The sequence below is a fragment of the Polyergus mexicanus genome, unplaced genomic scaffold (assembly GCF_030449975.1).
Source record: "Polyergus mexicanus isolate NDT 795.1 unplaced genomic scaffold, iyPolMexi1.0 SCAF_24, whole genome shotgun sequence".
NCBI lineage: Eukaryota > Metazoa > Arthropoda > Insecta > Hymenoptera > Formicidae > Polyergus > Polyergus mexicanus.
In genome coordinates, this window is record NW_027223344.1 from 803,680 (window position 1) to 830,463 (window position 26,784).

General features: G+C 34.2%; 2 protein-coding genes across 4 annotated transcripts; one reads left to right on the forward strand and one right to left on the reverse strand.

Moving 5' to 3' along the window:
* Window positions 1–164: 164 nt before the first annotated feature.
* Window positions 165–12,048, forward strand: Pan2 (PAN2-PAN3 deadenylation complex catalytic subunit PAN2). 2 transcript variants are annotated; one of them, XM_070313541.1, is made up of 21 exons: window positions 165–670; window positions 1,392–1,579; window positions 1,650–1,819; window positions 1,881–2,001; window positions 2,074–2,270; window positions 2,347–2,560; window positions 2,656–2,792; window positions 3,061–3,207; window positions 3,288–3,384; window positions 5,847–6,080; window positions 6,176–6,421; window positions 6,609–6,855; window positions 7,780–7,959; window positions 8,305–8,471; window positions 8,577–8,745; window positions 8,818–9,355; window positions 9,435–9,652; window positions 9,765–9,894; window positions 10,023–10,244; window positions 10,320–10,581; window positions 10,663–12,048. In XM_070313541.1, exons 1-21 carry the CDS (start codon window positions 586–588, stop codon window positions 10,675–10,677), a joined length of 3,984 nt encoding a protein of 1,327 aa, XP_070169642.1. In that variant the 5' UTR covers window positions 165–585; the 3' UTR covers window positions 10,678–12,048. The 2 variants fall into 2 exon arrangements, with proteins under 2 accessions (XP_070169642.1, XP_070169643.1); XM_070313542.1 differs by having other exon boundaries at window positions 166–670; window positions 6,609–6,828.
* If (integrin subunit alpha inflated) lies at window positions 8,195–20,320 on the reverse strand. Of its 2 annotated transcripts, XM_070313538.1 has the most exons (9): window positions 20,246–20,320; window positions 19,993–20,070; window positions 18,583–18,758; window positions 17,971–18,209; window positions 17,439–17,750; window positions 17,045–17,348; window positions 16,057–16,956; window positions 13,603–15,738; window positions 8,195–13,408 (listed from the first exon to the last, which is right to left on the reverse strand). In XM_070313538.1, the coding sequence occupies exons 2-9, from the start codon at window positions 20,042–20,044 to the stop codon at window positions 13,316–13,318; spliced, it is 4,212 nt and encodes a 1,403-aa protein (XP_070169639.1). In that variant the 5' UTR covers window positions 20,045–20,070; window positions 20,246–20,320; the 3' UTR covers window positions 8,195–13,315. The 2 variants fall into 2 exon arrangements, with proteins under 2 accessions (XP_070169639.1, XP_070169640.1); XM_070313539.1 differs by lacking the exon at window positions 19,993–20,070 and having other exon boundaries at window positions 20,246–20,319.
* Window positions 20,321–26,784: the final 6,464 nt, after the last annotated feature.

Here is a 26,784-nt window from a genome sequence, read left to right on the forward strand (position 1 = left end):
CAAATTAGATTACAGGGCTAAATATAAAGGTAATATAGGACGTAATTGTTTAATAATTTCTTAATTATTTATTCAGCATATGTATGTGTAATTCAAAACGCGCGCGCGCGCGTCTCGTACGCTTTCAGCGGGCCCTCGTTGGCTCTACTGGAAAGTCACGCACCCGCTATTTCCAGATGTCGCAAGGCTCAAGACCGCCGTACGTGTCCTTGTCGTGAAACGCGCACAAAGGTTCATGAATTAAATCGCGATCGCGGTGTTCGACGCAGTTTTCGACGGCGTGCGAAGAAGCGCGGTGAAAAAATGCTCGTGTTATGACGCGGGCGTTCGTTAAATTTTCGGCTCGACAGACCACGGTAAGGAAGTGCGCAAGGTGTTTCGCTTGTTGCATAGTTGCCAAGGCGACTAACGTGCGTGCGGGTGCGTGTCCCTCTGTTGCGTGACTGTGTGTACGCGCGCGCGTGTGTATGTACGTGGTGTGTTATGATAAAGGACCGATCATCGTTGTCGGGACGCCGAGTCTCGTGTCGCCCGGACGCCTCGATGCTTCGCAACGACGTAGCCTGAAGATAGAAGCCATTTATTATGGACTACCCGGTGTTAGGCCACTACGATCCCACCGTAGAGGCCACGGACCATGGTAGCGGCGAGGAGGAACAGGAATTGCTGTGTAAGTCTCCTTTTGTATCATTGTCTGTTCCCGCGCGTTGCTCGCGCTCTTTTCACCTACGTGCCGAATAAAAGGCGCCAAAACACGTCATCGTCTTTCCTCGTGGCTTCTGTCTGGGGGAAGAGAAGTGACATTGAAATTTCTACTCTCGCGTTATTTCACTTGCGATCTTTCTCGTTTCTTCGCATCGTTTGTTTTTCCCATCCGTGACATTCGTTTCCTTTCGAACGCTCATATGTGAAGTATCGTAGCGATATATGCTATCAGCTGATATCAGCTGTTTCTCCGTCATTCGGGGAATTCGGCGAACAATATTGTGTTCTCTAAAGGCTCAATGTCATGGATGCAAAAAAAGTTTTTTTTTCTTTTTTTTTTAAATGGCAATATAATCCGAATGAATATATTGTCGAAGCACAAATATTTATATATTGTATATTTTTTTATATTTTATTTTTATTTACTCTACAATAAATATATAAAATATTAAAAAATAAGGCGTTATGATTGTAAAAAAATTATAAGTTATGGAAACATAATTAATAAATTGTAAATACATTGTTTGCTATTTTATTGTTATATTATATGTGGTTTTTTTTTACATTGTATAAATTAGAAACAATCTTGCGCAGAGATAAATTATTCGCAAAAATACTTTTCTACTTGTTTCTTCTGAGATAAAGTATGTCAAGGAGATAGGCTTTTCAACTGGTTCTTATTCCAGGGGAGGAATGTAATTATGTCGTACCTGGGGATGAATATGTACCCGCAACGGAGCAGTTTGGAGAAGATTTTGCCGGGGCTGAGTTTCATGAAACTAGAGCATTGCTCGCTGATGGCGGAGATAGATTTGGAGTTTCCACTGCCACTTTCGATACAATTGAGGAGCTTATGTGGATGGGGAATCAAGGGGTACATTATTAATCTGGGGCTATGTTTATCTGAGATATTTATTGTGTTTAGTGACATTAATTTGTTATAGGGCCATGTAACATCTTATTATGGGCCTGGTTTACAAAAATATACCTCTTTTCAAGTCCACGCGACTCAAGAGATACGGCATATTCATCCTGTAGATGAAGGGATATTAGTATTGACTCAAAGTATATTGAGATGTCAACTGCGACGAGGCATACCTATATTTACACACACGTATGTTGATATTGTATTAGTAATATCACCCACAGATTTAAGTAAATCTAGGCTGTTATAGGTCAACAAATATGAATGACATGCAATGTATGTTGCAAATCTCTCCGACCAAATTACTCATGGGTGGACATCAGGATAAAATAATAGATTTTAATCTTACTAGAGGAAAAGAGACTGGATTAGTAAGAATATGTTAGAGAGTTAGATGTTAGATTAATCTCAAGTTACTGTGATGTTGTATCTTATATTTATAGGTGGATGTAGGAGAAAATGGTTGTGCGATATTGAGGCAACACAATAGGCTTATCTGTGCTGGTAATCCTGCAGGACGGATAGATCTCAGGGACCCAAATACATTATCCGTAGAACATACTCTGGACACACATAGCGGTTCCCTAAGCGATTTTGATGTTCAGGGAAATTATCTCGTTACTTGTGGGTTCAGTAACAGGTGAGCCATAAGAAAAAGAATTAAAGAATCTTTAAATGATATATAATATAATTTATGCATTGTATTCCACGTTTAGTCGGCAAGGCCTTACTGTTGATCGATTTTTAATGGCTTATGATCTGAGACAAATGAGAGCATTGAGTCCAGTTACTACTATGGTGTATCCCCTTTTATTGAAGTTTCTACCAAGTTATTCCAGTCGTCTCGCAGTAGTGTCGCCACTTGGACAAATGCAACTACTTGATACAATATATGCCAATGTACAACCATCAATGACATGTTTGTATCAGGTAAATTCTTGTCACACATGTTCAAAAGATATAAGAAAAAAATACAAAGAATAAATTTTAAAAAGATTAACGTATACAGAAATATATATTATTAGGTTGCCACTGGCGGAGCGGCGATATTATCATTTGATGTAGCTTCCACATCTCAATGTCTTTGCTTTGGAGATTCGGCGGGTTCTATACATTTAATGTCTACCAACAATCCGGAACCTCAATTTAATACATTTTCTAGGTTAGCACACAATTATTCTTTAAATAAATTTTTAAAATAAATTCTAAGATGAATAAAATAAATTATTTCTATATACTCTAAAATTATTTAACACATGATTTATACTATATATATACAATTATAATATATAATTAAAAAATAAATATATCATTAATAATAAGAATTGAAATTTTATGTTGTATGTATGTGTGTGTTGAAAGTATATACTAAATTATATAACATATATATAAAATTTATTAAATATTTTTTTTTTTTTTACTTAATGTAGACCTACAGAATTTGCCGATCCAATTGAAACAGTACAATCGATTCCTTTTGATGATGATGTTACACCATTTAGTACAATACCAATGGTATATTCTGATCAACCACTTTTAAGTGATTGGCCAGAAGAATTTTTAAAAAAGATTTACAGGTACGTGCGCACTATATAGGCTTCCGTTCTTTAGAGAAGAGAAATAGAGGAATAGGAGAATTTTTTTTTTTCTTTTATAGGAAAACTCCAGCAATAGATCCCGAAATTTTGCGCACAATGAAAATGCAGGGAACAATAGGATATGCGCCAAATCCTCAGGCTTTTCGCAGAAATCAAGTGAGGAAACAATATTCTCCTACTCTACTACACACACCCATACCACACACACAATATTCTCCTCCATTTTTCCTCAAATTATCTTAAACTCCATTTATATATTTTCAATAAGTTTACCTATTTTTGTTTATAAAATTTAGGAAAAAGTGGATTCTGTTTATGATTTAATATCGAATTCAATTATTGCTTCTATAATTAAAAAAATTGCTATCTAAATTTATATATACCTTAAAGGTATACTAACACAAATATGCTCCTTCATATCTTGGATAGTTTTAGAATTTGGCATGATTAATTGAAACAATATTCTCTTGACATGAGATTAAGGCTTAATATAGTTGAAACATGTAATTTTTTAGAAAAAGGAAAATTTTCTATAATGTGATTAAGACTGATAACACATTTCGTGATGATTATTGTAGTCTATAAAAGAACGTGATATATTTTCATAAGCTAGTCCAACATATTCTTTTAATTTTACAATATAGAAAATTCATAGTTTTCAAATATATAAATATGTTCTGTATATAAGGATTAAAATCTTTGATTTCTCTCATTAATTTGTTTTACATATTCATATCATCAATTTATGATATGATTTATATGCGAGAAAAAGTATTTCGAAAAAATGTGAAACACTATTGCTATCACATTAATACGGTTGCACTTTTATCGTCTCATTGTCATCATTCATTATTAATGAAAATTAGCAACTTCTCTTTATTATGATATAATCAATTTTCTTTTGATAGTGACAATTACACAAGTTTATATTTTTTTAAATTAATATTTTACATTTTTGCATTATGTTTGTATGTATAGATGTGAAAGTTGAGCAATAATGACTTAACATACAATGGCATATTTCTAAATGTGTTTAAAATTAAATTTGAAAGGCAAATTTTTGTTCTTTGATATATATCTGGTTTTTAGAAATATCTCTTCGACAATGTGCCAAATATAACGAATAAATGAAATAACATAAAAATATGTCTGTTATAAGTAAACCAAAGTATTATATGGCATATAAATACACTGCATAAAAATTCTAAAAAAATTCTAAAAATATTATATATATTTTTCGTGACAAAATTTTTTTTCGAGTTTTTTGTTTTATTATTGGTCTAAATATATAGAAATATATATATATATAGCACAATATAGGGATAAGGTGAAGTTTATCATATCATATATACCTTTTCTATTATGTAATTTATATATATTAAAATAATCCTTTTTTTTTGTAATCTGCTTTGAAAAGCATATTATAAATATAAAGCTAGACTTTTAGTTACTTTAGTTGATTATTAAATTTGAAACTATATATCGTAGGCAGATTATAATCCGTCGTTTTATAAAACGTCTAAGCATTTTATAAAGTGCGGCCACATTCTCAAATCATAGTTGAAAATGAAGTATTATATCTGGCTAAGAATTTATCTTTTTATAAAAACGCTAACAAGCAATCCACTACAATGTCAAACGCAACGATTTGTGCATCGTTTTAGATTTTGGCTATTTCATTTCACGATGTACAAATCGTTTGACAATGTGGGTTGTTTGTTAGCGTTTTATAAAAAGACTAAAATTCTTAGCCAGATTGTAGAGTGTTTCATTTTCAACCATGATTTGAGAATGTGACCGTACTTTACAAAATGTCTAGACGTTTTATAAAATGATGGATTTTGTGATCTAGCTATAACATATAGACATATACATATATATAACTTTCCTTATTTTACAGAGAAACACATTGTATAGAGGTATAATTCTTTAATATTAATACATATATCATAATTGTTTCAATATTTAGAATATTTTGAACAATATTTTTCAGAAAAATTATGCGTGGCAGCGTTTATTAAGAAAAAACATGCTTTGAATATCATATCGATAGTATAAGATTTAATTTCTCTTATTTCAATTATTTGTATTAACGTTTACAGAATGCCCTACGTAAAGAAGAAGAGAAACGTGAATAAATATTTCATATATCTTCTCCCGAAACCATAATTCCTATACATTATCGACCAGCGTGATACTCTTCTGCCTTCAATTCCGCAATGCGTTTGTGATCGATGCATTTTATTCGTTTTTGTTTAATGATTTCTGCTCAATAATCTCTTCATAGGCTGTTAGTATGTTATACACGTAGAATATATGTCCGCATAAAATGTATAATCTCGAAGTTGTACTTGAGTGAATAATAAAGGTTGTATATGACAAACTTATACAACATATAAATGCGTAACTTTAATATATGCGCCGCATTATCAGTTTAGTTCCCTTCAACGTTCTCTTTTTCAATAGGTATTATTTATTTTTTCACGATCTCAAATTATACTTTCTCTCTATCCCATGAAATTGTACGATCTTGCGCGAAACGCATAGCAAAAATTTCATAAGACAGATTATCCGAAATTCATTTTTTGGAATAAAAATAAATAATACCTCTTTTGCAGATACCTTACAATTTGGAAAAACGACGTGGCTTAATCGCGAAACCTTTCGCGGGGGATTCACGGTGTAAAACAGATGACGGCACCTTTGTGGCCATACCTAAGCGTTATCGTAAAATCGAGTTGAAATATTCACGACTCGGTTACGACGATTTTGATTTTGATCAATACAATCGAACCAGCTTTTGCGGCCTGGAGGCCACTCTTCCCAATAGTTATTGCAATGCTATGCTGCAGGTAAGTGCAGCTTATTATAGACAAAATTATAGAGATCAAAGTAAATCAGAATGAATATAACAAGTATCACAGACGCATTTATTCATGCTTTGCAGTTGCTATACTACTGCGAACCTGTAAGAATAGCATTGCTCTCACACTCATGCCAACGAGAATTCTGTCTTTCTTGCGAATTGGGGTTCTTGTTTCACATGCTGGATATATCACGAGGATTACCCTGTCAAGCTGCGAATTTTCTGAGGGCTTTTAGGACAGTCCCGGAAGCGGCAGCTTTAGGACTCATACTGAGTGATTTACATCCGGAAGCCAAGAAAAAGATCAGTCTAATTAGACTTATACAAGTATGACAATTAAAAGATTTGATGTAAAAAAAGTACGCAAATTACATAGTTAAATTTTAATAATTTGCGTGAAAAAAATAAGTATTTCAGATGTAAATATATATTTTTTATATTTGATATGAAAAAAAAATAGACTACAAATTAAACTCTCACAAGCATTATTTATGGTATGTAAATTTTATATTAGAGCTGGAATCGATTCATTCTACATCAAATACACTATGAGATACTGGAAACTAGGAAGCAGCAGCAGGAGGAAGAGGAGGCAGCGCGACTTAAATCAGGCTCCAAATATCCACCATTTGTTTATAACGAACAGGATTTTCCTAGCATCCTTGAGGATCTCGGTTCTCGATATAGAAGTCACGATGATGAAAGGAAAAAAAAGAGAAAGCAGGAGGAGGATGGTAAATATATGTGGATCACATCGAAAGGTAAACACAATTTATGTGTAACCTTTACACTGGGCACTTTTTGTGTTTATTTTTCAATTTTTATGTGATTATTTGACCTATTTATTTGATCCAAAGGCTGCAATGATATATCCGAAGAATAACAAGAGACAACAGAAGATTATGCTATTACTATATTATTAATTAAAAAATTAAGCACAATCTATGACGATTGCAGAAACATTATCTATATTTTAATAGAATATTTTATTATTTTATTATCTTGTATTCTTAGGATATCAAGAAGCTTTCTGTATATATGCACCGATGCGTATATTTTTTTTTAAATATATTAGTTCTCTCTCTCTCTCTTTATATATATTAATCTTATATTAAATTAATAAGTTGCAGTAAATGCTTTTTGTAATTCCTTAGAATGCTTTATTGTATATTGTTTTTTTTTATTTTTTTTTTTTAAATAATAATAAGAAGAGCAGTCAGTCCCTTGTATTTTACTTTCCAAGAGTTGCATGATTTTGCTTTTATACAAGACTCCTGGGATTTTGAAATATATGATTGATATTCATGAATGTTAAAAGTATAAATATGATAATATAATATTGAGTAATGTTATATTATATAATATTTGAGAAAATAATTCGTTTTTTATACATGTATGTCGATGATATCTATATTTTGTAGTATTTCATTTTTAGAAAAATCAAACTCTACATATTTTAACAACACGATATCCTATAAATTAATAAATAAAAATATATTTAAATTAACTATTATTACAAAACATCAAATATTATCTATATATACATATATATTAATAACTATATATAATAAATATTAGACACTTATCTTATTCACTAAACAAAATCTCTCTTTTTACTTAATTATGAGTAACATGTTAATAATATTCACTTATTTTATCCTTAAATGCGCATTTATTACGGGTAGATAAAAACACCAAAAAGTCTGCCGAAGAGAATGAAGTGCGAGATGATGAAACAGAGATCAGTCATCTATTTGGATCTGAACAAATGCACATACATCGCTGTCTCAAATGTGGGCAAGAAGCTACGAAACATTCCATCATGTTACTTTGTAATTTAGTTTATCCGGAAATTGTCAATCCTTGTAAGCTATTTTGAAGTAATATGTATTTAAGACTGAATGAAAAGTGAGTCTAACACATAAAATGTTTGAAACTTTGACTGCATGTTTATGGATTTGAGATAATATTTATAGACATATTTTAAGACAAAAAAATAAGATAAGAAAAATAATCGAAATCTGACAGCGATACAATTTTTACATTTTAAGTTTTTAAAATTATAAAATTTAATGAATAACAATGTATTATTCGAAATATATTTTTAGAAATAAAATTTCCAAGTTTCGAATATTTATATGGTCAACACTAACTTTTCGTGTAGTCATAGTTTAATATTCGCGTCTGAATACAAGATTTACCTTTTATAGCTGAAGAGGTACCATTTACAAGTGTTCTTGCCCGCAGTTTAAGACCTGAGAAAATTACACCTGCATGGTGTGATAGTTGCCAGAAATTTACACCTACTCTCCAGTCTCGACAATTGACTAAACTACCTCAAATATTGGCCTTAAATTGCGGCTTAGATACTCAACAGGTACTTATAACACAAGATTAGATCATAATGCATACAGAATCAAAGCATATGAAGCCGCACATTGCGTCTCATTGATCAAAATTAACAGAGATCAAATTGTTACAGGATAAAGCGTTTTGGCAAAATCAGATGGACATCGTAGTGCAAAATGTGTTAATAGGGAAAGAGAGTAGCCCCAGTTCCAGTCCTGTACCTGTTACTGCAAAACCCTGTCGATATGGCAATAATTGTACACGAGTCGGATGTCGATTCCGACACGTTGGTCGCGACTCAGGTACGCATTGTTGAATCCTCTTAGATTTAATATGTTGCTTCGTGTGAACCTCATATTTTATTAATCATACAGAGACGGAGAAATTATTAATATCGCCCTCTACTCCGTCTACCTCGTCTACGTCAACAGCGTCAGTTATATCACCCCCTAGTCATTTGTATTATTCGCATTCCTGGATACCTCACAACATAGAGATCACTCTTGAAAAAAATGGCAAGATGTCGGTTAAAAAAATTAGCGAACCAAAAAACGAATTCACGAATAACACGTCCGTACAAACGAGCGTGATAGAGAATGGCCAAGATGACAAAACGGTACGAACGATTTCCGACAACAACGTCGACGACAATAATGACGAAGATTGTAATAACGTCAAAAATTGTAATATAGTATCGAACGCGGAGATAGGCGAGGCGAAAAGTACAAATTCAGAGATATCTAATAATACTCAAAAAATACAATACGGTCTCAGTGCTGTCGTCTGTTATATTGACGACAAGAATAATGAGGAACGGAGAAACATTGTAACGCTGTTGCGAGTTGGACCAAATTATCATGTACGATCGTCGGGCAACCCTGTATCGCAGTGGTACATTTTCAACGATTTCTGGTAAGTCCTTTGGGGACAAATGTGTGCTTTCTGCATCAGTGCTTTAACATCATTTATTACAATACTAAATTTGTCATAGTATATCACCGGTGACTCCGCAAGAAGCAGTATGGTTTAATCTCGATTGGAAAGTACCGTGTGTGCTTCATTACACGGCGATACCTGCACCCGAACCGGCACCATATGTCAGTCCCCTGACATACGATGTGTTTGGCGAAGATAAGTGTATTGCGCGCAGTGGCGGAACCAGAGGCATTACATTTACCCCTCTAGCATCGGATGAAATGCCTAAGAAAGGTAGTGTTTTTTTTTTTTTTTTTTTTTTTTTTAACAATTTTGACACAAACAGTCAATCTTGTTTAATTCTTTATGATAGATCATCTTGCAAATGTTGGGATTATTGTTATAGGAGAATTGGTAGGGATCGATGCAGAGTTCGTTACTTTAAATCAAGAAGAATCCGAGTTGCGGAGCGATGGAAAAATGTCGACTATAAAACCGAGCCATATGTCTGTAGCACGAATCACTTGTATACGCGGGTATGAATTATCATTAAATGGTCATGTTTTATAAATGAAGATTTTAATCCGATTATAGAAAAGTACATTTAATGACGATGTTTGCAAAGTTTTAAATTGCAACCTTTTTCTCACTTTTTTATAAATAGGCAAGGTCCACTGGAAGGTACACCATTTATAGACGATTACATAAGCACTCAAGAACAGGTGGTCGATTATCTGACAAAATTTAGCGGAATCCAACCGGGTGATTTAGATGCGAACTTTAGTAGCAAACATCTCACCACTCTGAAATCTACGTATCAAAAGTTGAGGTTTTTAGTGGACAATGGCATAATCTTCGTCGGACACGGTCTAAAAAATGATTTTAGGTAAAACACTATTTACATTAATATTTACGACAGTGATTCATTAATGTGACATGTATTTATGCTTGAATTTTATAGGGTAATAAATATGGTGGTACCGCCAGAACAAATACTGGATACAGTTTTATTATTTCACTTACCTCATCATCGTATGGTGTCGTTACGCTTCTTGACCTGGCACTTTTTGGGTAAAAAGATTCAGTCCGAAACTCACGATTCGACAGAGGACGCGCGAGCAGCCTTAGAATTGTATCGTAAGTACAAAGAACTGGAAAGCTGTGGCACTTTGAGGGAAACGCTTAAAGAGCTTTACGAAGTTGGCACTCAGTTACAGTGGAAAGTAAGAACAAAAGCAATCTTATATTATTAAATCAACTTATTCCATTAAATCTGTTCTCTCTTAAATATTGCCTGATTTTAGGTTCCCGATAGCTGATATGAGGATAACATATATAAGGATATAGATGATCGAATTAATAGCGATAATGACGATTAGATGATAATACAAATGTTCATGTATCCATTGTCCAATATCACTGTTTGGAAGGTAACACTCTGCAGGTGCTGTTCGCGTTGGTCGATATTTAGTCCAATTCTGAAGACAGGATTATATATTCGTGATCCACAGAGAAAAGATTTATTGAACGCACACGTAATATTATTAGATGAAATTTTAAGGTTGTGTGCACCGTGATATCGTGAAACTGAAAGAATCGCAGATACCAAAACATTGATACTCGTTCAGAATTTTTCTCGTTTTTACTCGTATGTTAGATCATTGTTACAATCATTTACTGAATGTATGGTGTATACATACATGTACTTTTTATTCAACGATAACGCGTTAAATCGCGGATCACTATCCATCTTATCGATAGCCCATTAGAAAGATTGAATAAAATGAAACAAATTGTTGAGCGCGATTTTAAATAGGAATATCATTTTAAATAGAACGCGAATTTGTATATATTGTCTAATATAACATTGGCGTTTTGAAGAGCAGTAATGATTCCGCACTGCCCGACGGATATCAATATTCACTCTAATTTCTTATCGTTTATACTGTATCCCGTATGAAAGAGATAATTCCATTCCGATCCATCAAACAATTGCCAGGTATAGACGTAAATAGTACAGTAGCAATAACTGAATTACGTAAATGTACAATATTTCAACGTTTTCTTTTATACGTATATCTCTAGCGTATAAACTTTTGTACGATTTTATGGAGCGGGGTTTCATGCAGTTTTTTTTATAAGGTATTTGTTTTATCTTATAGTGGGGAGATACATTGCAAGTTTTCTCGAGCACATACATATATACACACATACACGTAATCACAAATTGTCATATTTAACATTAGTCATATTTGCGATTACATTTATGACAATTATTCATCGTTCACTCCAATCCATTTATGCGAAGCTCTTGAAACGCGAGAAAAACTATTAACGAAGGTAGTAGAATATTTTACAAATTGACAATTGTACTCTCATTATAGATTATTTTTATACAAATTTTAACGAAAATGTGGGGAGGGGGAATACTATCCAAATCTATTACAAAAAAAGACGAGATTAATGAAACATATATTTTTTTATATCCCGAATTTTCTTATAATTTGTGCACGGTAAGTTATAGGCTGGTTTCAATAGAAACAGTCAATGCGATCAATCAATATACAATACAGAGTACAGACAGTACATACGATGTTGAGACGGTAATTAAACGTTTCTTTTACCGATCGCTCTGTTACATCATTGTAATTTTTCAATAAATAGTTGTACAAATTCACATCTGATTTAATTTTCCTATTTTTACTTATATAATCAAAGCTATTCTCCTAACAGTTTTATTGGAAAAAAAAATTAACAATATATGCATAATGGTGTGTTAATTTCATTACATATATTTTTTTTCGTATTATGTCTTAATGTTGTATGTACAAATCAGCACTAATCTCCTATTTATACTAAAAAGTCTCCCTTCTAATCGAATATTATTGCGTTAAACCACTTCTCGTGGATATGATTTTAGTAATGTAAATTAATAATTTACAAATTGTACACACATTCGCGTCTTGCGCGCGCGACCATAGTAAGTCACGCTATTGTTACAGCGCTCAAGCGTACGAATTATAGTATTATATATATATATATAAAATATAGAAATTTAATAAATAATTGAAAAGAGTCCCGTGCGCCTTCGAGGCTGTTTTCAAGAGATTTATAGATCCCTTTTAAACCGGTCGTGAGTAATGTTTGAAATGCTGATAACAATTATTCACAAACAATACAAAGCTTGGAGGAAATATTTAAAACACGTCTGAAGAATTAACAATAAGCTATCTTTCACGACGTGTAAATTCAACGTTCACGATATACAACATTTGATTACCGTCTTGTGTAAAAGGAGCTTTACGAAAGAATCCATGCATGATGTTTTCGAATGAGTTCCGCTGAATATGTCATCGGCGAGATACAAGATCGTTTTAGAGATCGTGCCGATTGGACGCGAATAAAAAAATAATTAATTCTATTTTACCGTAAAAAGGCAGCGGAAGCGACGAGGCACATATCAAGACGCTTTACCGGATAACGTTAAAAAAAATAACATATATATACTTATATACATGAAGATACGATTCACCGAAGAATGTCGAACTATTCGTTCGTATCTGCCGACTGTACGGGCGGCTTAAGTAATTACAGGTAATAAAAAAAGAAAAACATCTCCTGACTAGAAACTTGCGTGGTCGAGCTGCAGGAGCTGGAAGGAGTATTTAGTGGCAGTATAAGAATGATGAATCGATTGTCACTTAGAATCCATGCGCCTCAGCAGATGCTCATCTTAGACAGTGAGGATTAAGGCACTGTTAAACGCTATTAAGATATTCGGTAGAAGTCGGGACCACGTCCGCAGATTACGCCAGGCGAATCCACGCAATGTGCGTTCTCTTGGTTATCAAAAAACCAAGGCACTCTTCGATCGTGTAGCCAGGTTCTCGTCTGCGATTCAATCCGATACAGCCAGAAAATCAAAAACGTCGATAGAACGAAACTGAAAAAGGTTCTTCAGTGATCCTCGCCTTGCTGGAAATGACCGTTTCGATTTAGCGGTTGCCTTTCTGGAGCATCGGAAGGCCTATTCCTCTTAAAGAATCCGCACTGTAAATAATAGAAAAGATCGATCAATCAATTTTTCCATATGGGTAATCAAGCATTAATATCAACATTGAAGAATGAATAAATTTAGCAAAGTTAAATATCACTAGATATTTGGATCAATATTTCTTTACAAAACAATTTAAAAAAATTTTTTAAATTACTGATTTTTGTTCTATAATGCACGCATTACTAACCTTATGAAGCAAGTAGATGAGCAGCAAGAGGATTATCATTCCTGCGCAGGCCGACAGAACTACCACCCACACTGGAATGATGTCCGGAGCGGAAGGTGGTGCGCTAGGTTCAATGTTCGTGATAACTTCGTCACTTCTGATGACCTGTTCGGCTGGCGTACCGATGAACGGTTGCTTCGTAACACGCGCCACCAGCTTCGTCGACACTTTTACCTTCTCCGTAAAGGCCACCTCTTTCAAGGTTCTAGCGTCCACGCGATATCTCGCGCCGATCCAAACCTCTTGATCTTTCTTTAATGGACCCAACACACATCGCAACATTACGCATTTTGCTGCGTCACAGGGTCGTACTGGTTGATCTTGCGATTCGGGATCGTTCTCATAATAATCTTCATTTTGAAACGCAGCTTCATTGGATAAGAATTCGTCCGTCTCGAGATCTCGCCGATGCCTGTACAGTCGCTCGAATTTCTTGAACTCTTGAACGTCGATCATGTCACTTTCGCGTCTGTGCCTCGGACCTATAAGGTCAGAGTCCGATCTCTCGGTAGAGAACTCATCGTTAAATCGATCACGATGAAATCGATCATCTTTTCCGTAGACTCTGGTGTTGCCTGTTCGCTCTTCCGTTCGTCTCTCCTCGTGTGTACGCGTGTTATATCTGGTTTCATAACTTCCCTCTGAGGTTACACCGCGATTAGAAGATTCTCCTTGCCAAGATTGACTGTAAGTCCTTTGATTCTGATTATCAGCATTGCCATCTTGATAGCCATCGTGTGGACCGCGCAGTGTATATTTTCTTTCTTCAGTGTACGTATAAGAACCTTGAAGAGCGAATCTACGACCATCCTTCAGCACAATGTAACCTTTACTGTCCGGAGTGATAAGTAGCTGTCCTTCTATTTTGAGGAACCGACTGTCGCGAGCCTCCGTGGATTCCGAAACATAGCTCTGTCCACCGTAACGATCTTGAAGAGGAAATATAGAGCCGTCCTCAAATTCTATGTATTCTTTCCTGTCGGCAGACGTTCTGAACCTCGCCTTAAACTGTACGTACTGTTGTCCCTGCCTGTTATATATCTGATAACCAGCCGTGTCTTTCGTCAATGTGCCGAAGAGCCGTTCCAATTCTTGCGTGGAACTCGCATTCTGCAAACGAAAACCAAATTCTCGTCCTCCAACCGTTTCTTCACGATCGCCGGTGATGAAATCTTCCGTAGTTTGATGGTGATCACCCGCAAATACACCATAGCGTCTTTCCTCGTTATAGTTGTATCTGTGTTCCCGCTCTTCCTGCAGGCGTTGTTCTTCTTCTTGTCTTCGCCGTTCGTCTTCGTATCGACGTCGTTCCTCGTCTTCTCGACGTTCTTCCTCCTGCCGGTGCCGCTCCTCCTCTTCTCGACGACGTTGCAAAGCAATGATACGTTCCTGTTCTTCCCGCTGACGTTGCATCAGGCGTGTTTCCTCCTGCAGTTTCCTCTGACGAGTTTCCTCTTCCTGACGCAAGCGAATCTCCTCCTGCTGTTTCAGTAACTCTTGATATCGCCTCTCACTCTCAGTTAAAACCGAATCAAATCTTTCCGAAGGTGAGATCGTACGTCCGCTTTGTATATTATCATTCTCGTCCCAACGACTTTCTACTCTAACGGAATGATTCATGCGAGTCTCGTAAGGCTCTTCAAGATCGGGTAATCTCCGAGAACCGAAAAATTCCTTTTCAGATTCTCGGAATCCCCCGCCTAAAGTTGCGGAACTTCCATCGGATTCTGTGTGGAAAACAACTCCACGATTGCTAGATAATTCACCGGTACCAATCGCGCTAGTTCCGGAAGAATTCTGTGTATATGTCGTAGTAAGAACGTCGGGTTTCTCTCCCGTTGGATTCAGTTGGATTCTCCTAGTCTCGGTGACCACGTTCGACGAAGAAGAGGAGGAAGATGAAGAGGAAGAATGTCGCGATTTTTGGATATTCGAACTATCGCCGCTATTGATTTCAGTTTCTTCTTTCTGGTTCGCTTTGTTGCGGTCTACCTCGAAGCCTCTTTGAACGTTGATCGTTCTGCCTGATTGTGATTCGTCCAGGATCACGCCGGAATAGTCGGGATAATTTAAATGCACTTTTTTGCGTTGATCCAGCTGCAATATATCATTATGATTTACATCGTCATTTCACACATACATTCAAAAATTGATTAAATTATAAAACAAAACAATAATTAATCATAATTATCTTAATTATAGTTTTTTAAGATATAATTTTTTATGCATATATTTAATTCTATTATATATGCTATAAAAGTATTATATACATATATATATTTTTTTATATAATTGGATAGCTTTGAATAAAGCAAAACACATACTAATAGCAATAATCATAATTTCTATAATTTATATCATATAATTCATATAACATAAAAAAATAATTTTGGTTTATTTCCGTCACATACGTACCTTTAAACTGAGATAATTTGCATTAGCAGGTTCGCAAGCGATTGGTCCCGCAGTCACTGGTTGTTCCAACAAGTACATCAGTTTTTTCCCAGATAAAGTCTGCGCGGGCCACACAAGGAATGCTTCGGCCTCGATGATATCTGATGGGCCTTGATTGCGAATCGTATAATTATGCGTCACCGCTGGCCCAAATTCGAGCTCCGTCGTAATATTCACGGCAGTGTAATTATCGGGATTGTAATAGAGATCCTTAGGTTTGCTTTCGCCGTCGACGCGCAAGTCCGTCTCTATCCAGATCGGCAGAGATAAATGCTGACTGTTGTCATGGGCGGTGATGTGGTCTTCGGGATTCGTAGTGTTAACTTGCATATCAAACTCATAGATGGGTTTCATTCCGTGTGACGTCACAGGCTGAAGTAGCACCTTGAATTTCACCAGTTTATTCTGCGGCAGTGGATTTCCGATATCACAGCGAAGAGTATTGTTATTTGATTGCTTGGGCGCAGAACAGTGAACGGGAATCTCTAGGGTCTCGATACGTTCTATCTTGATATAATCGATACCGGTTGGTAGCTGCAAATTATACGTTGCCTCGAAGGCGTCCTCGCCCGCATTCTGCACCAGAACTTCGAGTTCCAGCCTCTTGCCAGAGCCTAGTAAGTATCTACCGACGTTAGACCTCACACTGAGCTGTAAGTCGGGTATACAGACGTTGTCAGGACCACAATTCTTTCTGATGGAAAGGGTGTCTTTCCGAGAAGTTGTCGCGCCAAGGACTGGTCTCAGCGGCATTCTCGGATCACGACGGCGATTGTCTGTGATCCGTTCTTCTTCCAGACTCATACGCATTTCGGCATCCAACGATGTTAGCTTGTCGCGGATATTGGGAGTTACGTAAACCTTTAAGAACGATGCAAAAGTTGCGAATCTCTTTTTCTTCCTTACAAAGAGAAATTATAATATATATTTAAATCAAGCAAATATTTACCTGAACTGTACGACAGAACTGCCGATCACGTTCGACCGTGATCGTATGATTCATCGTATTCCTGCCCTCCAACTCCAGGAAGAACAGCCTCGGATTCTTCGTTTTCTTTACATCGAGTACGTATTGTATGTTGAAATTGTGCCTCATAAGAACACCCTCTCCTGAATACCTAAAGCAGGCCCTAAGCGGAAGACATGTGACTCTGGTATCATCCGAAAGCGTGCAATTTCTGTTGTCCAAGGAGATCAACTTGGATTCAGAGTCGAAGGACACGTAGGAGTCCATCTTGATCACCGGTCGTGACCTAAAGAACGTCAAGTTTACTCAAAACTCAATGTCATCATAAAGGCATTTTCAATATCAGGTTTGAATGAAGAAAAAAATTGATAAGAACCTAAAGAACATTGCTGCTCCTGACTCGTATGCACCAACCACCAAATCTGGATAAATATTGCCATCGAGATCGAGCGCACCGGCCACCGAAAATCCAAAGGTCTGCACCGGATTATCTAGATCCTCCGCATGGATCACCTGGGAATACTTTTCCAATACTCCGGTCCGTGAGCCGTGATAAATGTAGACGGCACCGCGGCCATTGGGACCAGCGTAGGGCGCGCCAACAACGAAGTCACCGTAACCGTCACGGTCGATGTCCCCCAGAGAAGCCAGTGACAATCCGAAACGTCCGCGGTTGCTTTCGCCGTCTCTGGATAACGATAAACTTTATCGTCGCAGTTCAACGAACTCGCGCGCGATGCAGAGCTCATTTAATCCTTCAGGTCAGAGTCGTTAATGAACTTGTGAGTAACGGAAATGTACAAGAGTCTCTGCCGCTTTGTGGAAATTTTTTCCCCGTACACATTCTATGTTAAACGTAATATACGCAATTGCTTTTCTTTCTTAAAGTACTTGTGAAGTTTCGCTACCTTATATCGAATCTGCGAAACTTTTCCGCGCCGTCGCCCTGGTAGATAACGTAGATTCTTCCGGTCTCGATGGTCATTTCCGGATTATCCGGAACTGTGTACATGGGTGCACCCACTATCAGGTCGTCCAACCCATCTCCGTCTATATCGCCGGATGCCACGGCGTAACCGAAATAAGCGCCCATTTGTTCGCCAGTGAGATTTCGAGGATTCGTCATGTTTGATGTGAAAAGTATCACCTACGATCATTTATTTTGTCTAAGCCTAGACACACTCAATGACGCACACACAGATACACATATTACTGCCATTTTATCTTTATTGCGAAATTAAATATTTATCCGTTTAATTTTTACGATGCACATTTAAAAGATTAGAATTTTGAGAATTATATCGATTAGCATATGTTTTGCATTTTAAAGGAAATTAAATTATGTTATTATTTAAAAATTATGTTAAATTATATTCTGCAAATATTTGCATTCTTGCACATTTGATTGAATTGTCCTTAAAATATATCGTTCAAATTAAGATTAAAATCAAATTCAAATAAGATTCTTACAATTCTATTCTTATTATTCTATCATTACATTTTTATATCTTATTACACACCTTGCCCAGGAGATCGGAACCACGCGGAACACCCACCGCTGTACCGCTATCGCCATTCCCAACGAAATCCCCTGTCGCGACGGAATAACCCATGTAACTGTCATCTTCTTTCGCGGGACCCTCTTTAGTGAACATTATTCTCGATCGACTGTTCAAAGGCTGCGAAAACGCTTGTCCTATAAAACGATCCGATATGGTATTAATAAGAGAAATATGCCGAAAATTTCTTGATGAGAATGCAGGCGTACTCATGACCGCGGCCATAATCGAAAATCCTTTAAAGGCTCTCGGTCTTTGCTGCAGTTAGGAAATAATTCGCACAAATCCTTTCACAAAATCTTATATCATATTAAAATATAATCACATAATTAAAGGATTCGAAATCCGTCGTGCGAAGAATAATTTAATTAACAGATAGCTGTGTACAAAAGTCGATTAAAAATCATTATTTTTATTTTCTCCGCATCGTTAATTTAGAAACCATATATACGTATACATGCTTAATTTTGCGTGAAAGGTTTTGTGAAAACAACATGTGCTAAACACGGGAATGACAAGCTTTTCTATCATTAATCTAGCATTTGTTTTCGCTATTAATGTCAAGCAGTCGCCACTATGTAGCAACATTGGCGCAAACTCTCCAACCGATTGAAGGTATTATAGCTTTCTAGTTGGATATCCATATTTTACTGCGGCTCTTGCTGCATCTGCAGCTTGCTGAAGCTGTAAGAAGCGGGCCCGCACCTGTTAGAAATCACCCACCACTTATCTGGCAGTAATTAAAAAAAAAAGGGGGGCGCATCACATTTTAATTGTTGGAATTACGGCCGAGTTTTATTCGTCAGAAAAATAAAGCACAGAAATTAGTTTTTAATATTTGTTAAAAATTTCTCGTTTGTATTTAATCAATTATATATAAAGTAAGAGATATACAGAGAAAGAGAGAGAAATTGAATTATCCCAATCACATATAGGGAATGATTGAGTAGCTAGCGGAATTTTTTTTTAATATTTTCAAATTTCAACGGGCTGATTATTTCAACGTGATTATTCATCGATTTTAATTACATGATTAATAACAAGCGTCATATTAAGCATGATGACAAATGATTAGAGTTACTGCCAAGCAAGTGTAAAGAGGGTGGAAAATATTCTCTCGTGTTATTTCGTTTCTGTCTCCGAGAACGCTTTCCTGCGATTAACGAGAATTAATATCGTCGGCTTTCACTTCAGTTTCCGCATTTCCGGAAAAAGCCGACAAACAAAACACGTGGTTAATTCGTAAGAAATCGTCAATACGAGAGAATAGTAGGCTTATTATTTTTGGGGCGAGAGGGGAGGGGGGAGGGGGGGGGCAAAAAGGTGAAGATAGTATTTTAGTTACGGGGGACCTGCAAATGTACGCGATACCTGATGCTTCGGCTTCGGTGACTAACATCGTCGCTACAAACTTCATTGTCATGGCGGTGGCGATCGAATATATCTGACCTGTAATTTGTTAAAGGAAATTCCCCACTGAATTATTAATCAAACCTATTAATCGCGCGCTCTCTAATCGCTAATCAACATCCGCTCCTCCGTTCTCGTTCAGTCGCACCGCGTCTTAAGATACACATATATACAGACATTATTATACAAATGAAAATTGATCAAAGATTCTTACCTTGCCAGTACCAACTGCCCGGTGCCCCTATAAAGATTCTCTCGCCATTCTGAAATAAATAGAAAAATAACTGTCAGCGTAATATTAATAAATTTCTTCTCTTATCCTGAATTATGAAAAATTTTGAAATAACAAAACATTCTTACTTTTAATGGTTGTCATTTATAAAATAAAATCCTAATTTATCTCTCGCAACATTTTTGAAGATGAAATATTTTGCAAAAAATGTCTCGAATGTACAACCAGAAAACGCATTCACGCAAGTTCAACTTCTTTTTTTAAATTTATAAGATAATATCGCAGATAAAAGAAGGAAGGGTTCGTGCACGAGCCCGTCATGCGATAAAGCAATCGTTCGTATATATGCATAAGTCTTATATTTGTTGCACGCGTTTACATACAACTGCGTTACGCATGTTAATCGCGTGAAAAACTACGATCACCTTCGCGATAGAGACTTGTCGGTACTAAATACAGCGATATCTTAAACAAGAAAAACCGCTCGATCGAGAATGGATAGATCGACAGTATCTTAATCAAACAATAAAAAATATATATTTGCAAATTATCTGTCACGATTATCTCGTGCATTTCTAAAGTACTCAGTTATATTGTATATCTTATTTTAAATCATTAGCAATTCTAATTATTTGCATTCGTAATGTATTTTACACAAATTAGTTGCATATGTTTTATGCTATGCTAATGTTATATAATACAACAACAAGAGCCTCCGTTCTTTTATTAAAATTTTAAGTAACATTTGCTTTGATAGAATTTTAATTCAGAAATTAATTGTAAAAATATTTCATTTTGTAAAATATTTGTGTTTATGCTATTACAATGTTATATAGTACAAATATATGTATATAACAAGAAACTTCATCTTTTTATTAAAATTTTAAATAATATTTGTTTCGAAGAATTTTAATTTAAAAATTAATTATAAAAATATTTTAATTTCTAAAATATCTCATTCTCAAATGTATTGAAAAGTCATATAAGAGAATTATAATTGAACTATTATATATTGCGATTGATTGAGAAAAAAGAATGACAACCAAGGCGAAGTTAAAGGAATGTGGAGTTGTAAAAATGAACTGACAAAGCAAATGTAGCAAGTGCACGTACTAAAGGACATTTGCACGGTATCGCGTGCAGCATGCATTATTTATGACTGCAATACGTAATAGAAGTAACCGTGCTTTTGTCATGCAACATTTGTCTGGAGCGTTAAATGTACGCGAATCACAGTGGTCCGCGCCACACAAAGGCCTCTCGGTACGCGGCCATGACTCTTTGTACCCATTCAAAAATTATTAATCATCGCGAACGGCATGCAACTAATATGCGACAGCGCCGACAATACCAGCGCGCGTAGACGTCATGACATTTAAACATTCTTCAAAACGTATAACTCGTACAACGTTGGCGGTTTTCGAGTGGAAGGAGTGGAAAAATGGACGTACTATTTCAACTGTACTCGCGAAAGGCAAGACGTAACGAACGAGCCACTTTGTGGAATGGAAATAATGTACAATAAAGCGAGAATTTCATTTGCATTGTCTCGAATGAACATCGTATGTATTCCGGAACGCGGGATATCTCTCGGAGGGAACTTATTAAAGTAACACTCTCGGCGAGATGGGGAAACCATCTCGAGAGGTTCGCATAACGTCTCCCGCGGTGTAAAATCTCGTTGAATCGGTACGTGAGAACTCGAGTGGCTCTCGAAATTGTCGACATACTCATAACGCCGTTGACCCTTTGCGCCCGTCATTCCCATGCAATGTATCGAAAGTACTTCTACAGTTAGCACTCTTACAAAACGGATACTGTATATTCGATCTTGCATCAAATCCAAGTGAAAACATGGAAGTCCGTTCACTTAAGCGTCTACATGGAAATTTTTTCAAATTTTATAATATTAATCGAAACCTCAGAATTCAAAAATATTTAGAATAGCCAGTTTTTTTAGAAAAATCTACAAGGCAATTTGAAAATATTAACAAGAGAATATTGAGAAGAGATAATTACCTAATCTTTCAGATAATCTTCTCCTCTTAGATTCGTTAATATATAATTATTATAATATCTTCTTGCTCTCTCTATATATTTGCCTATAGTAAAAGATATTTATAAATTCTCATATAGTCGAGGTCGCGACCCTATAAACCATAGTACTTGGCCGTCGATGCGTTTACGTTTTACGCATTATATAACGGTGCACTCCTACGCACCCACTTAACGGCAATGCCGAAGTTGTGAAGATTACGGCTCGCATACATATTAATCGATATGAATGCGATCTACATGAATGATCACAAGAAAATCTGAACGCGCAAGCACATTTCATGATAAGATCGTGCAATATGAATGGTAATAGATAGAAAACGAAACGGGATACATTGATTGCTTACGCGCAATTATACCATCAGATCAAATAATGATGCCTACATTATTAAAACGCATGTTATTATCCACTGAATAATCTTGTTAAAGGTTGAAGCAAAAATGTTAAATTCTTTGAAATTTAGAGTCAGAAATTTATACAAAAAATTAACCATGTGTACCGTTCTTAACATTCGTTAATTTCATAACACATACATATTCTTTCTACGATACATTATTAAATTGTAATTTATTTTTAATTTATTGTGTTATGTTAAATAATAGTTTTGTTGTGTAATTAAATGGTGCCAATCCATTAATTTTTCCGAAAGATTAGTTAAAATTACAATAGTTAATGTATTGTTCAATATATTTAAAAAGACAAGAGTCTTGGAATTAAATAATTTTTAATTTTTTTATTAATATTTTTAATATTTCCTTCTTTATGTCTTTTAATTAATTTTTAAAATTTCAATTAAGCACTAAAAAAAGTTAGTTATTAGAATCAAGTAATTTTACTCCTCTTAAAAACTTGAAAAACAAAATAATAATCATGAATATCAATTTATTCTACATATATGTTTTTAAACATAAAATAAAAATTAATTTATTATAAAAATAAATAGCGGCGCGAAGTGCTCCATATGTCACATAAAAATTTCAAAGAGAAATAGTAATAATAATAAATATTAATTTATTGTATATAAATAATACTCTTTTAAATAAAATGATAAATTTTAAATAAATATTAGACATATCATAATTTCTCAAGAGTAAAGTAATATTTAAAAAAGAATATATATATTCTCTCTCGTATATTTATAACATAATATGTGTGTCTAATATTTAGCAGCGACAATTGGATGGCGCTTATATTGGATTGCGATATATAACATACTGTTTACGCGTTATATATATGATCGCTTTTTGTATTGTCTAAAATAATAAGCTGGAGTGGGGACGAAACATCGACAGGTAACCGGCGCAAAACATTCCATGTGTTGTCACATTATCACTCGAAAGGCGTTCGCGACAAGTACTAGAAGTATCGCTAGATGCGATTATCTTCTATGATTATTACAATTAACAATTACGTATAATTGATTTACTTCTGCTATAAATGATTTATAAAAGTATTATATTGATTATTACTGATCGAAGGACACACTTCGTGCGAATTAATCGTTTGAAGCAAAAATCAAAACAGGGAAAGTTAATTCCAAATCACTATTTTATTCTTATAATTATTTTTTTGATACATGAATATATCTTGCATGATATAAGTTTATCGTTGAGTTAAATATAATTAATTGCTCGTCATTTTTGGATCAAAAGTGCAAAGTAATAAAAAAATAGCGTAACAAACAGAGTAATAAATATCAATTTAATAAATAAAAAAAAATCGTACTATGTCGATTATTTATACATTTACATAATACATATACTTCACATAATTTATTGTTCGAATCTTGTGTGTGTTTGAAAAGTATATTGTAAAATATTGTATAAATATATTTATGTATTTTAATGAATCATAAACTTGATTCGTAGTGGTATTAAATTGAACTTGAATTGTTTTTTTTTGGGAACTTTTCAATCATTAATATTCGATTAATAAACATGTAACGGTATTTAATCATGATTTAATGTTTTAATAAATCGCGTAGTGTGTGTAAAAATACGGCGTTTATATATCTACAACGACGTGTCATATGTATATAAGTTATTCAATAGAAAATTAACGCGCGAGTAGTCAGCGAAGTCAGCAAAATCGACGTAATTGGCTAAGCGATGAAACGCAAGAGATAACAATTTACATATTTATCCACTTATATAATACAATACAAGAAATAGTAATATCTTCCTAAAATGCTAATATATATTCATATTTGTTAGAATAAAGATAGCATTTCCCCGACGAAGATATTGAATTTCACCACGCTATTTTTTAGTACCAAGTACAATCATATTTGGGTAATTATATGTAGAATAAGGCCTTTTCTAAATTTTAACAAATATGATCGGATCTCTTATAATACATAATTAACTAATTTTCGATAATTTTTCGTTTTTTGGGGGGAGAGGAGGGTAATGGGGGACGGGCTTCCCCAACTGATTATTACTGTTGGAGTCACAAGAAAGAATTTTACCGAGAGATTCGATCATATTTGTCAATATTTAGAAACGGCCTTATTCTATTGTACATAATTATGTACCTATATTTGTATTGTTTTCTTGTCATAATATAATAAAGTGCATGCTTAATATAATAAAGTACGATTCATGTCAAGAAGCCATACAAGTATCGGACGATCTATGGGCTGAATTGCACAAAAGATTAATAAAAGTATCTTGTGCGTTGTACTGTACCGTATATCTTTATAGCAGAGAGATATAAACGTATAAAAAAAAAAAAGTTTTAACTTTTTAAAAAACTTTGTATCTCCAATGACATTGTGATAGTTGAATTATGAGTGGAAGAGATCCGATCTTTCATTACATTAAAAAATTACGTTGCACATGTGTATTGCTTTGTTACTTTCATTCAATTGCGATCTGTGCAAAAAAAACCATCCATGATAATTTCTACAGATCGCCCATAATTGTTTGTTTGATCACAAAAGATAAATACTAATACAATTGCCTGTTTTATCTGTCTGTGGCGTCAATTTTTATTAGAAGACTTTAATTAAAAATTTTATATTCATAATTGTAAACATACACACAATTTATTGTTTTATCATAAAGCATCTTTGAAATTATACTTTAAACTAAACTTTGTTTATTATAATATAAATAAGATTAATATTTTTTTTCTGCAACATACAGTTGTGTTTTAACATTGCCATTTGAATTGCTATTTTACTCTATGTGTGTATAAACGTGCAAATAAAAATAGTTTATATAATATAAAATATTCTAAATTGAATTTTGCAATTATTCGAAATAAGGGATTAACATCAATCACAAAACGTAGCATGAAAATTTATTAATATGAGATATATATTTTGATATATATAATAATAAAGTAGCATAACAGCATATTATATTTTACATAATTCTAATAGCAAAAATATTACTTGATGAAATTTTTCTCACAATATCATATACATCATTATTACCATAAAAGCTCACAATAATTGAGAATTCTGCAGAATATATCATACCATAATCACTTACACATAATTTTTTTATGCCATATTTTATTTTAAGTGCATTTTAGTCTTAAATATTATAGCCCAAATATTAAAGCAAGTTCCTTAGAGATTCTCTCAAATATACTCTCTATTGTAGAAAGCATTACGTCCATTAGATCCATCTAAAATGCAAGAAAGTAAATAAAATTTAATTTTTACTTTATTTATATATAAAAATATAACCAAAATATATAAATGATATTGTGGTTATACAATATATTCTTTATTATTGACATATTAACAATAAGTATTACACAATTTTTTACGTAAGGATTTTCTTATTTAAAAAATAAAAAACTTACTATTAGCATTTGATATTATTTTTACGAATTATTTTATATACACACAATAATACAGTTTTCGCATATATATATAAAATTTTTAACAAAAACATGAAAAAATATGTAATACTGTTTGTTTCATGATATTATGTGAAGAGAGAGGAATAGAACATTATTAATTAAATGTACAGTATACATATAAATATAAATTAATAAATATAAAAAACCAAAAATTATATATTATATAATAATTTTATACCTTAGATCGCGAGAGGGAGAGCGGATCAGAATTTCCTTCAACTATTGGATCAGCTATAACATCGGAAATCGAGACAACCGTAAAAACGGCAATGAACAAAAATAGATAAATTTTTGTATTCATTGTTGCAAACTTACATGCGACTTCTTTGCTTATCGTGTTCTCCTGATACTTTTGCGGATTTCGATGTATGCAATAAATTATTCATTTTTTAAATGTCGTCAAAATAACCCTTTGACATATATATATATATATATATATATATATATATATATATATATATATATATAATATAATTGTACATAAAATATTTCGGCAACGACTTTTCAATAACATGTTATTCAGCCTTGGTGGCGTAAACATTGGCGCGCTATTGTTTACGTATCATGATTTTGTTATTACTCATACAGC

Coding starts and splice junctions, on each gene's coding strand:
- Pan2 (XM_070313541.1), top strand. CDS start 586: ATGGACTACCCGGTGTTAGGCCACTACGATCCCACCGTAGAGGCCACG. Junction 1,580..1,649: donor TGTGGATGGGGAATCAAGGG/GTACATTATTAA, acceptor AATTTGTTATAG/GGCCATGTAACATCTTATTA. Junction 2,561..2,655: donor CAATGACATGTTTGTATCAG/GTAAATTCTTGT, acceptor ATATATTATTAG/GTTGCCACTGGCGGAGCGGC.
- If (XM_070313538.1), bottom strand. CDS start 20,044: ATGACAATGAAGTTTGTAGCGACGATGTTAGTCACCGAAGCCGAAGCA. Junction 18,210..18,582: donor GTTCCGATCTCCTGGGCAAG/GTGTGTAATAAG, acceptor AAATGATCGTAG/GTGATACTTTTCACATCAAA. Junction 17,751..17,970: donor TTTCGCAGATTCGATATAAG/GTAGCGAAACTT, acceptor ATCGTTATCCAG/AGACGGCGAAAGCAACCGCG.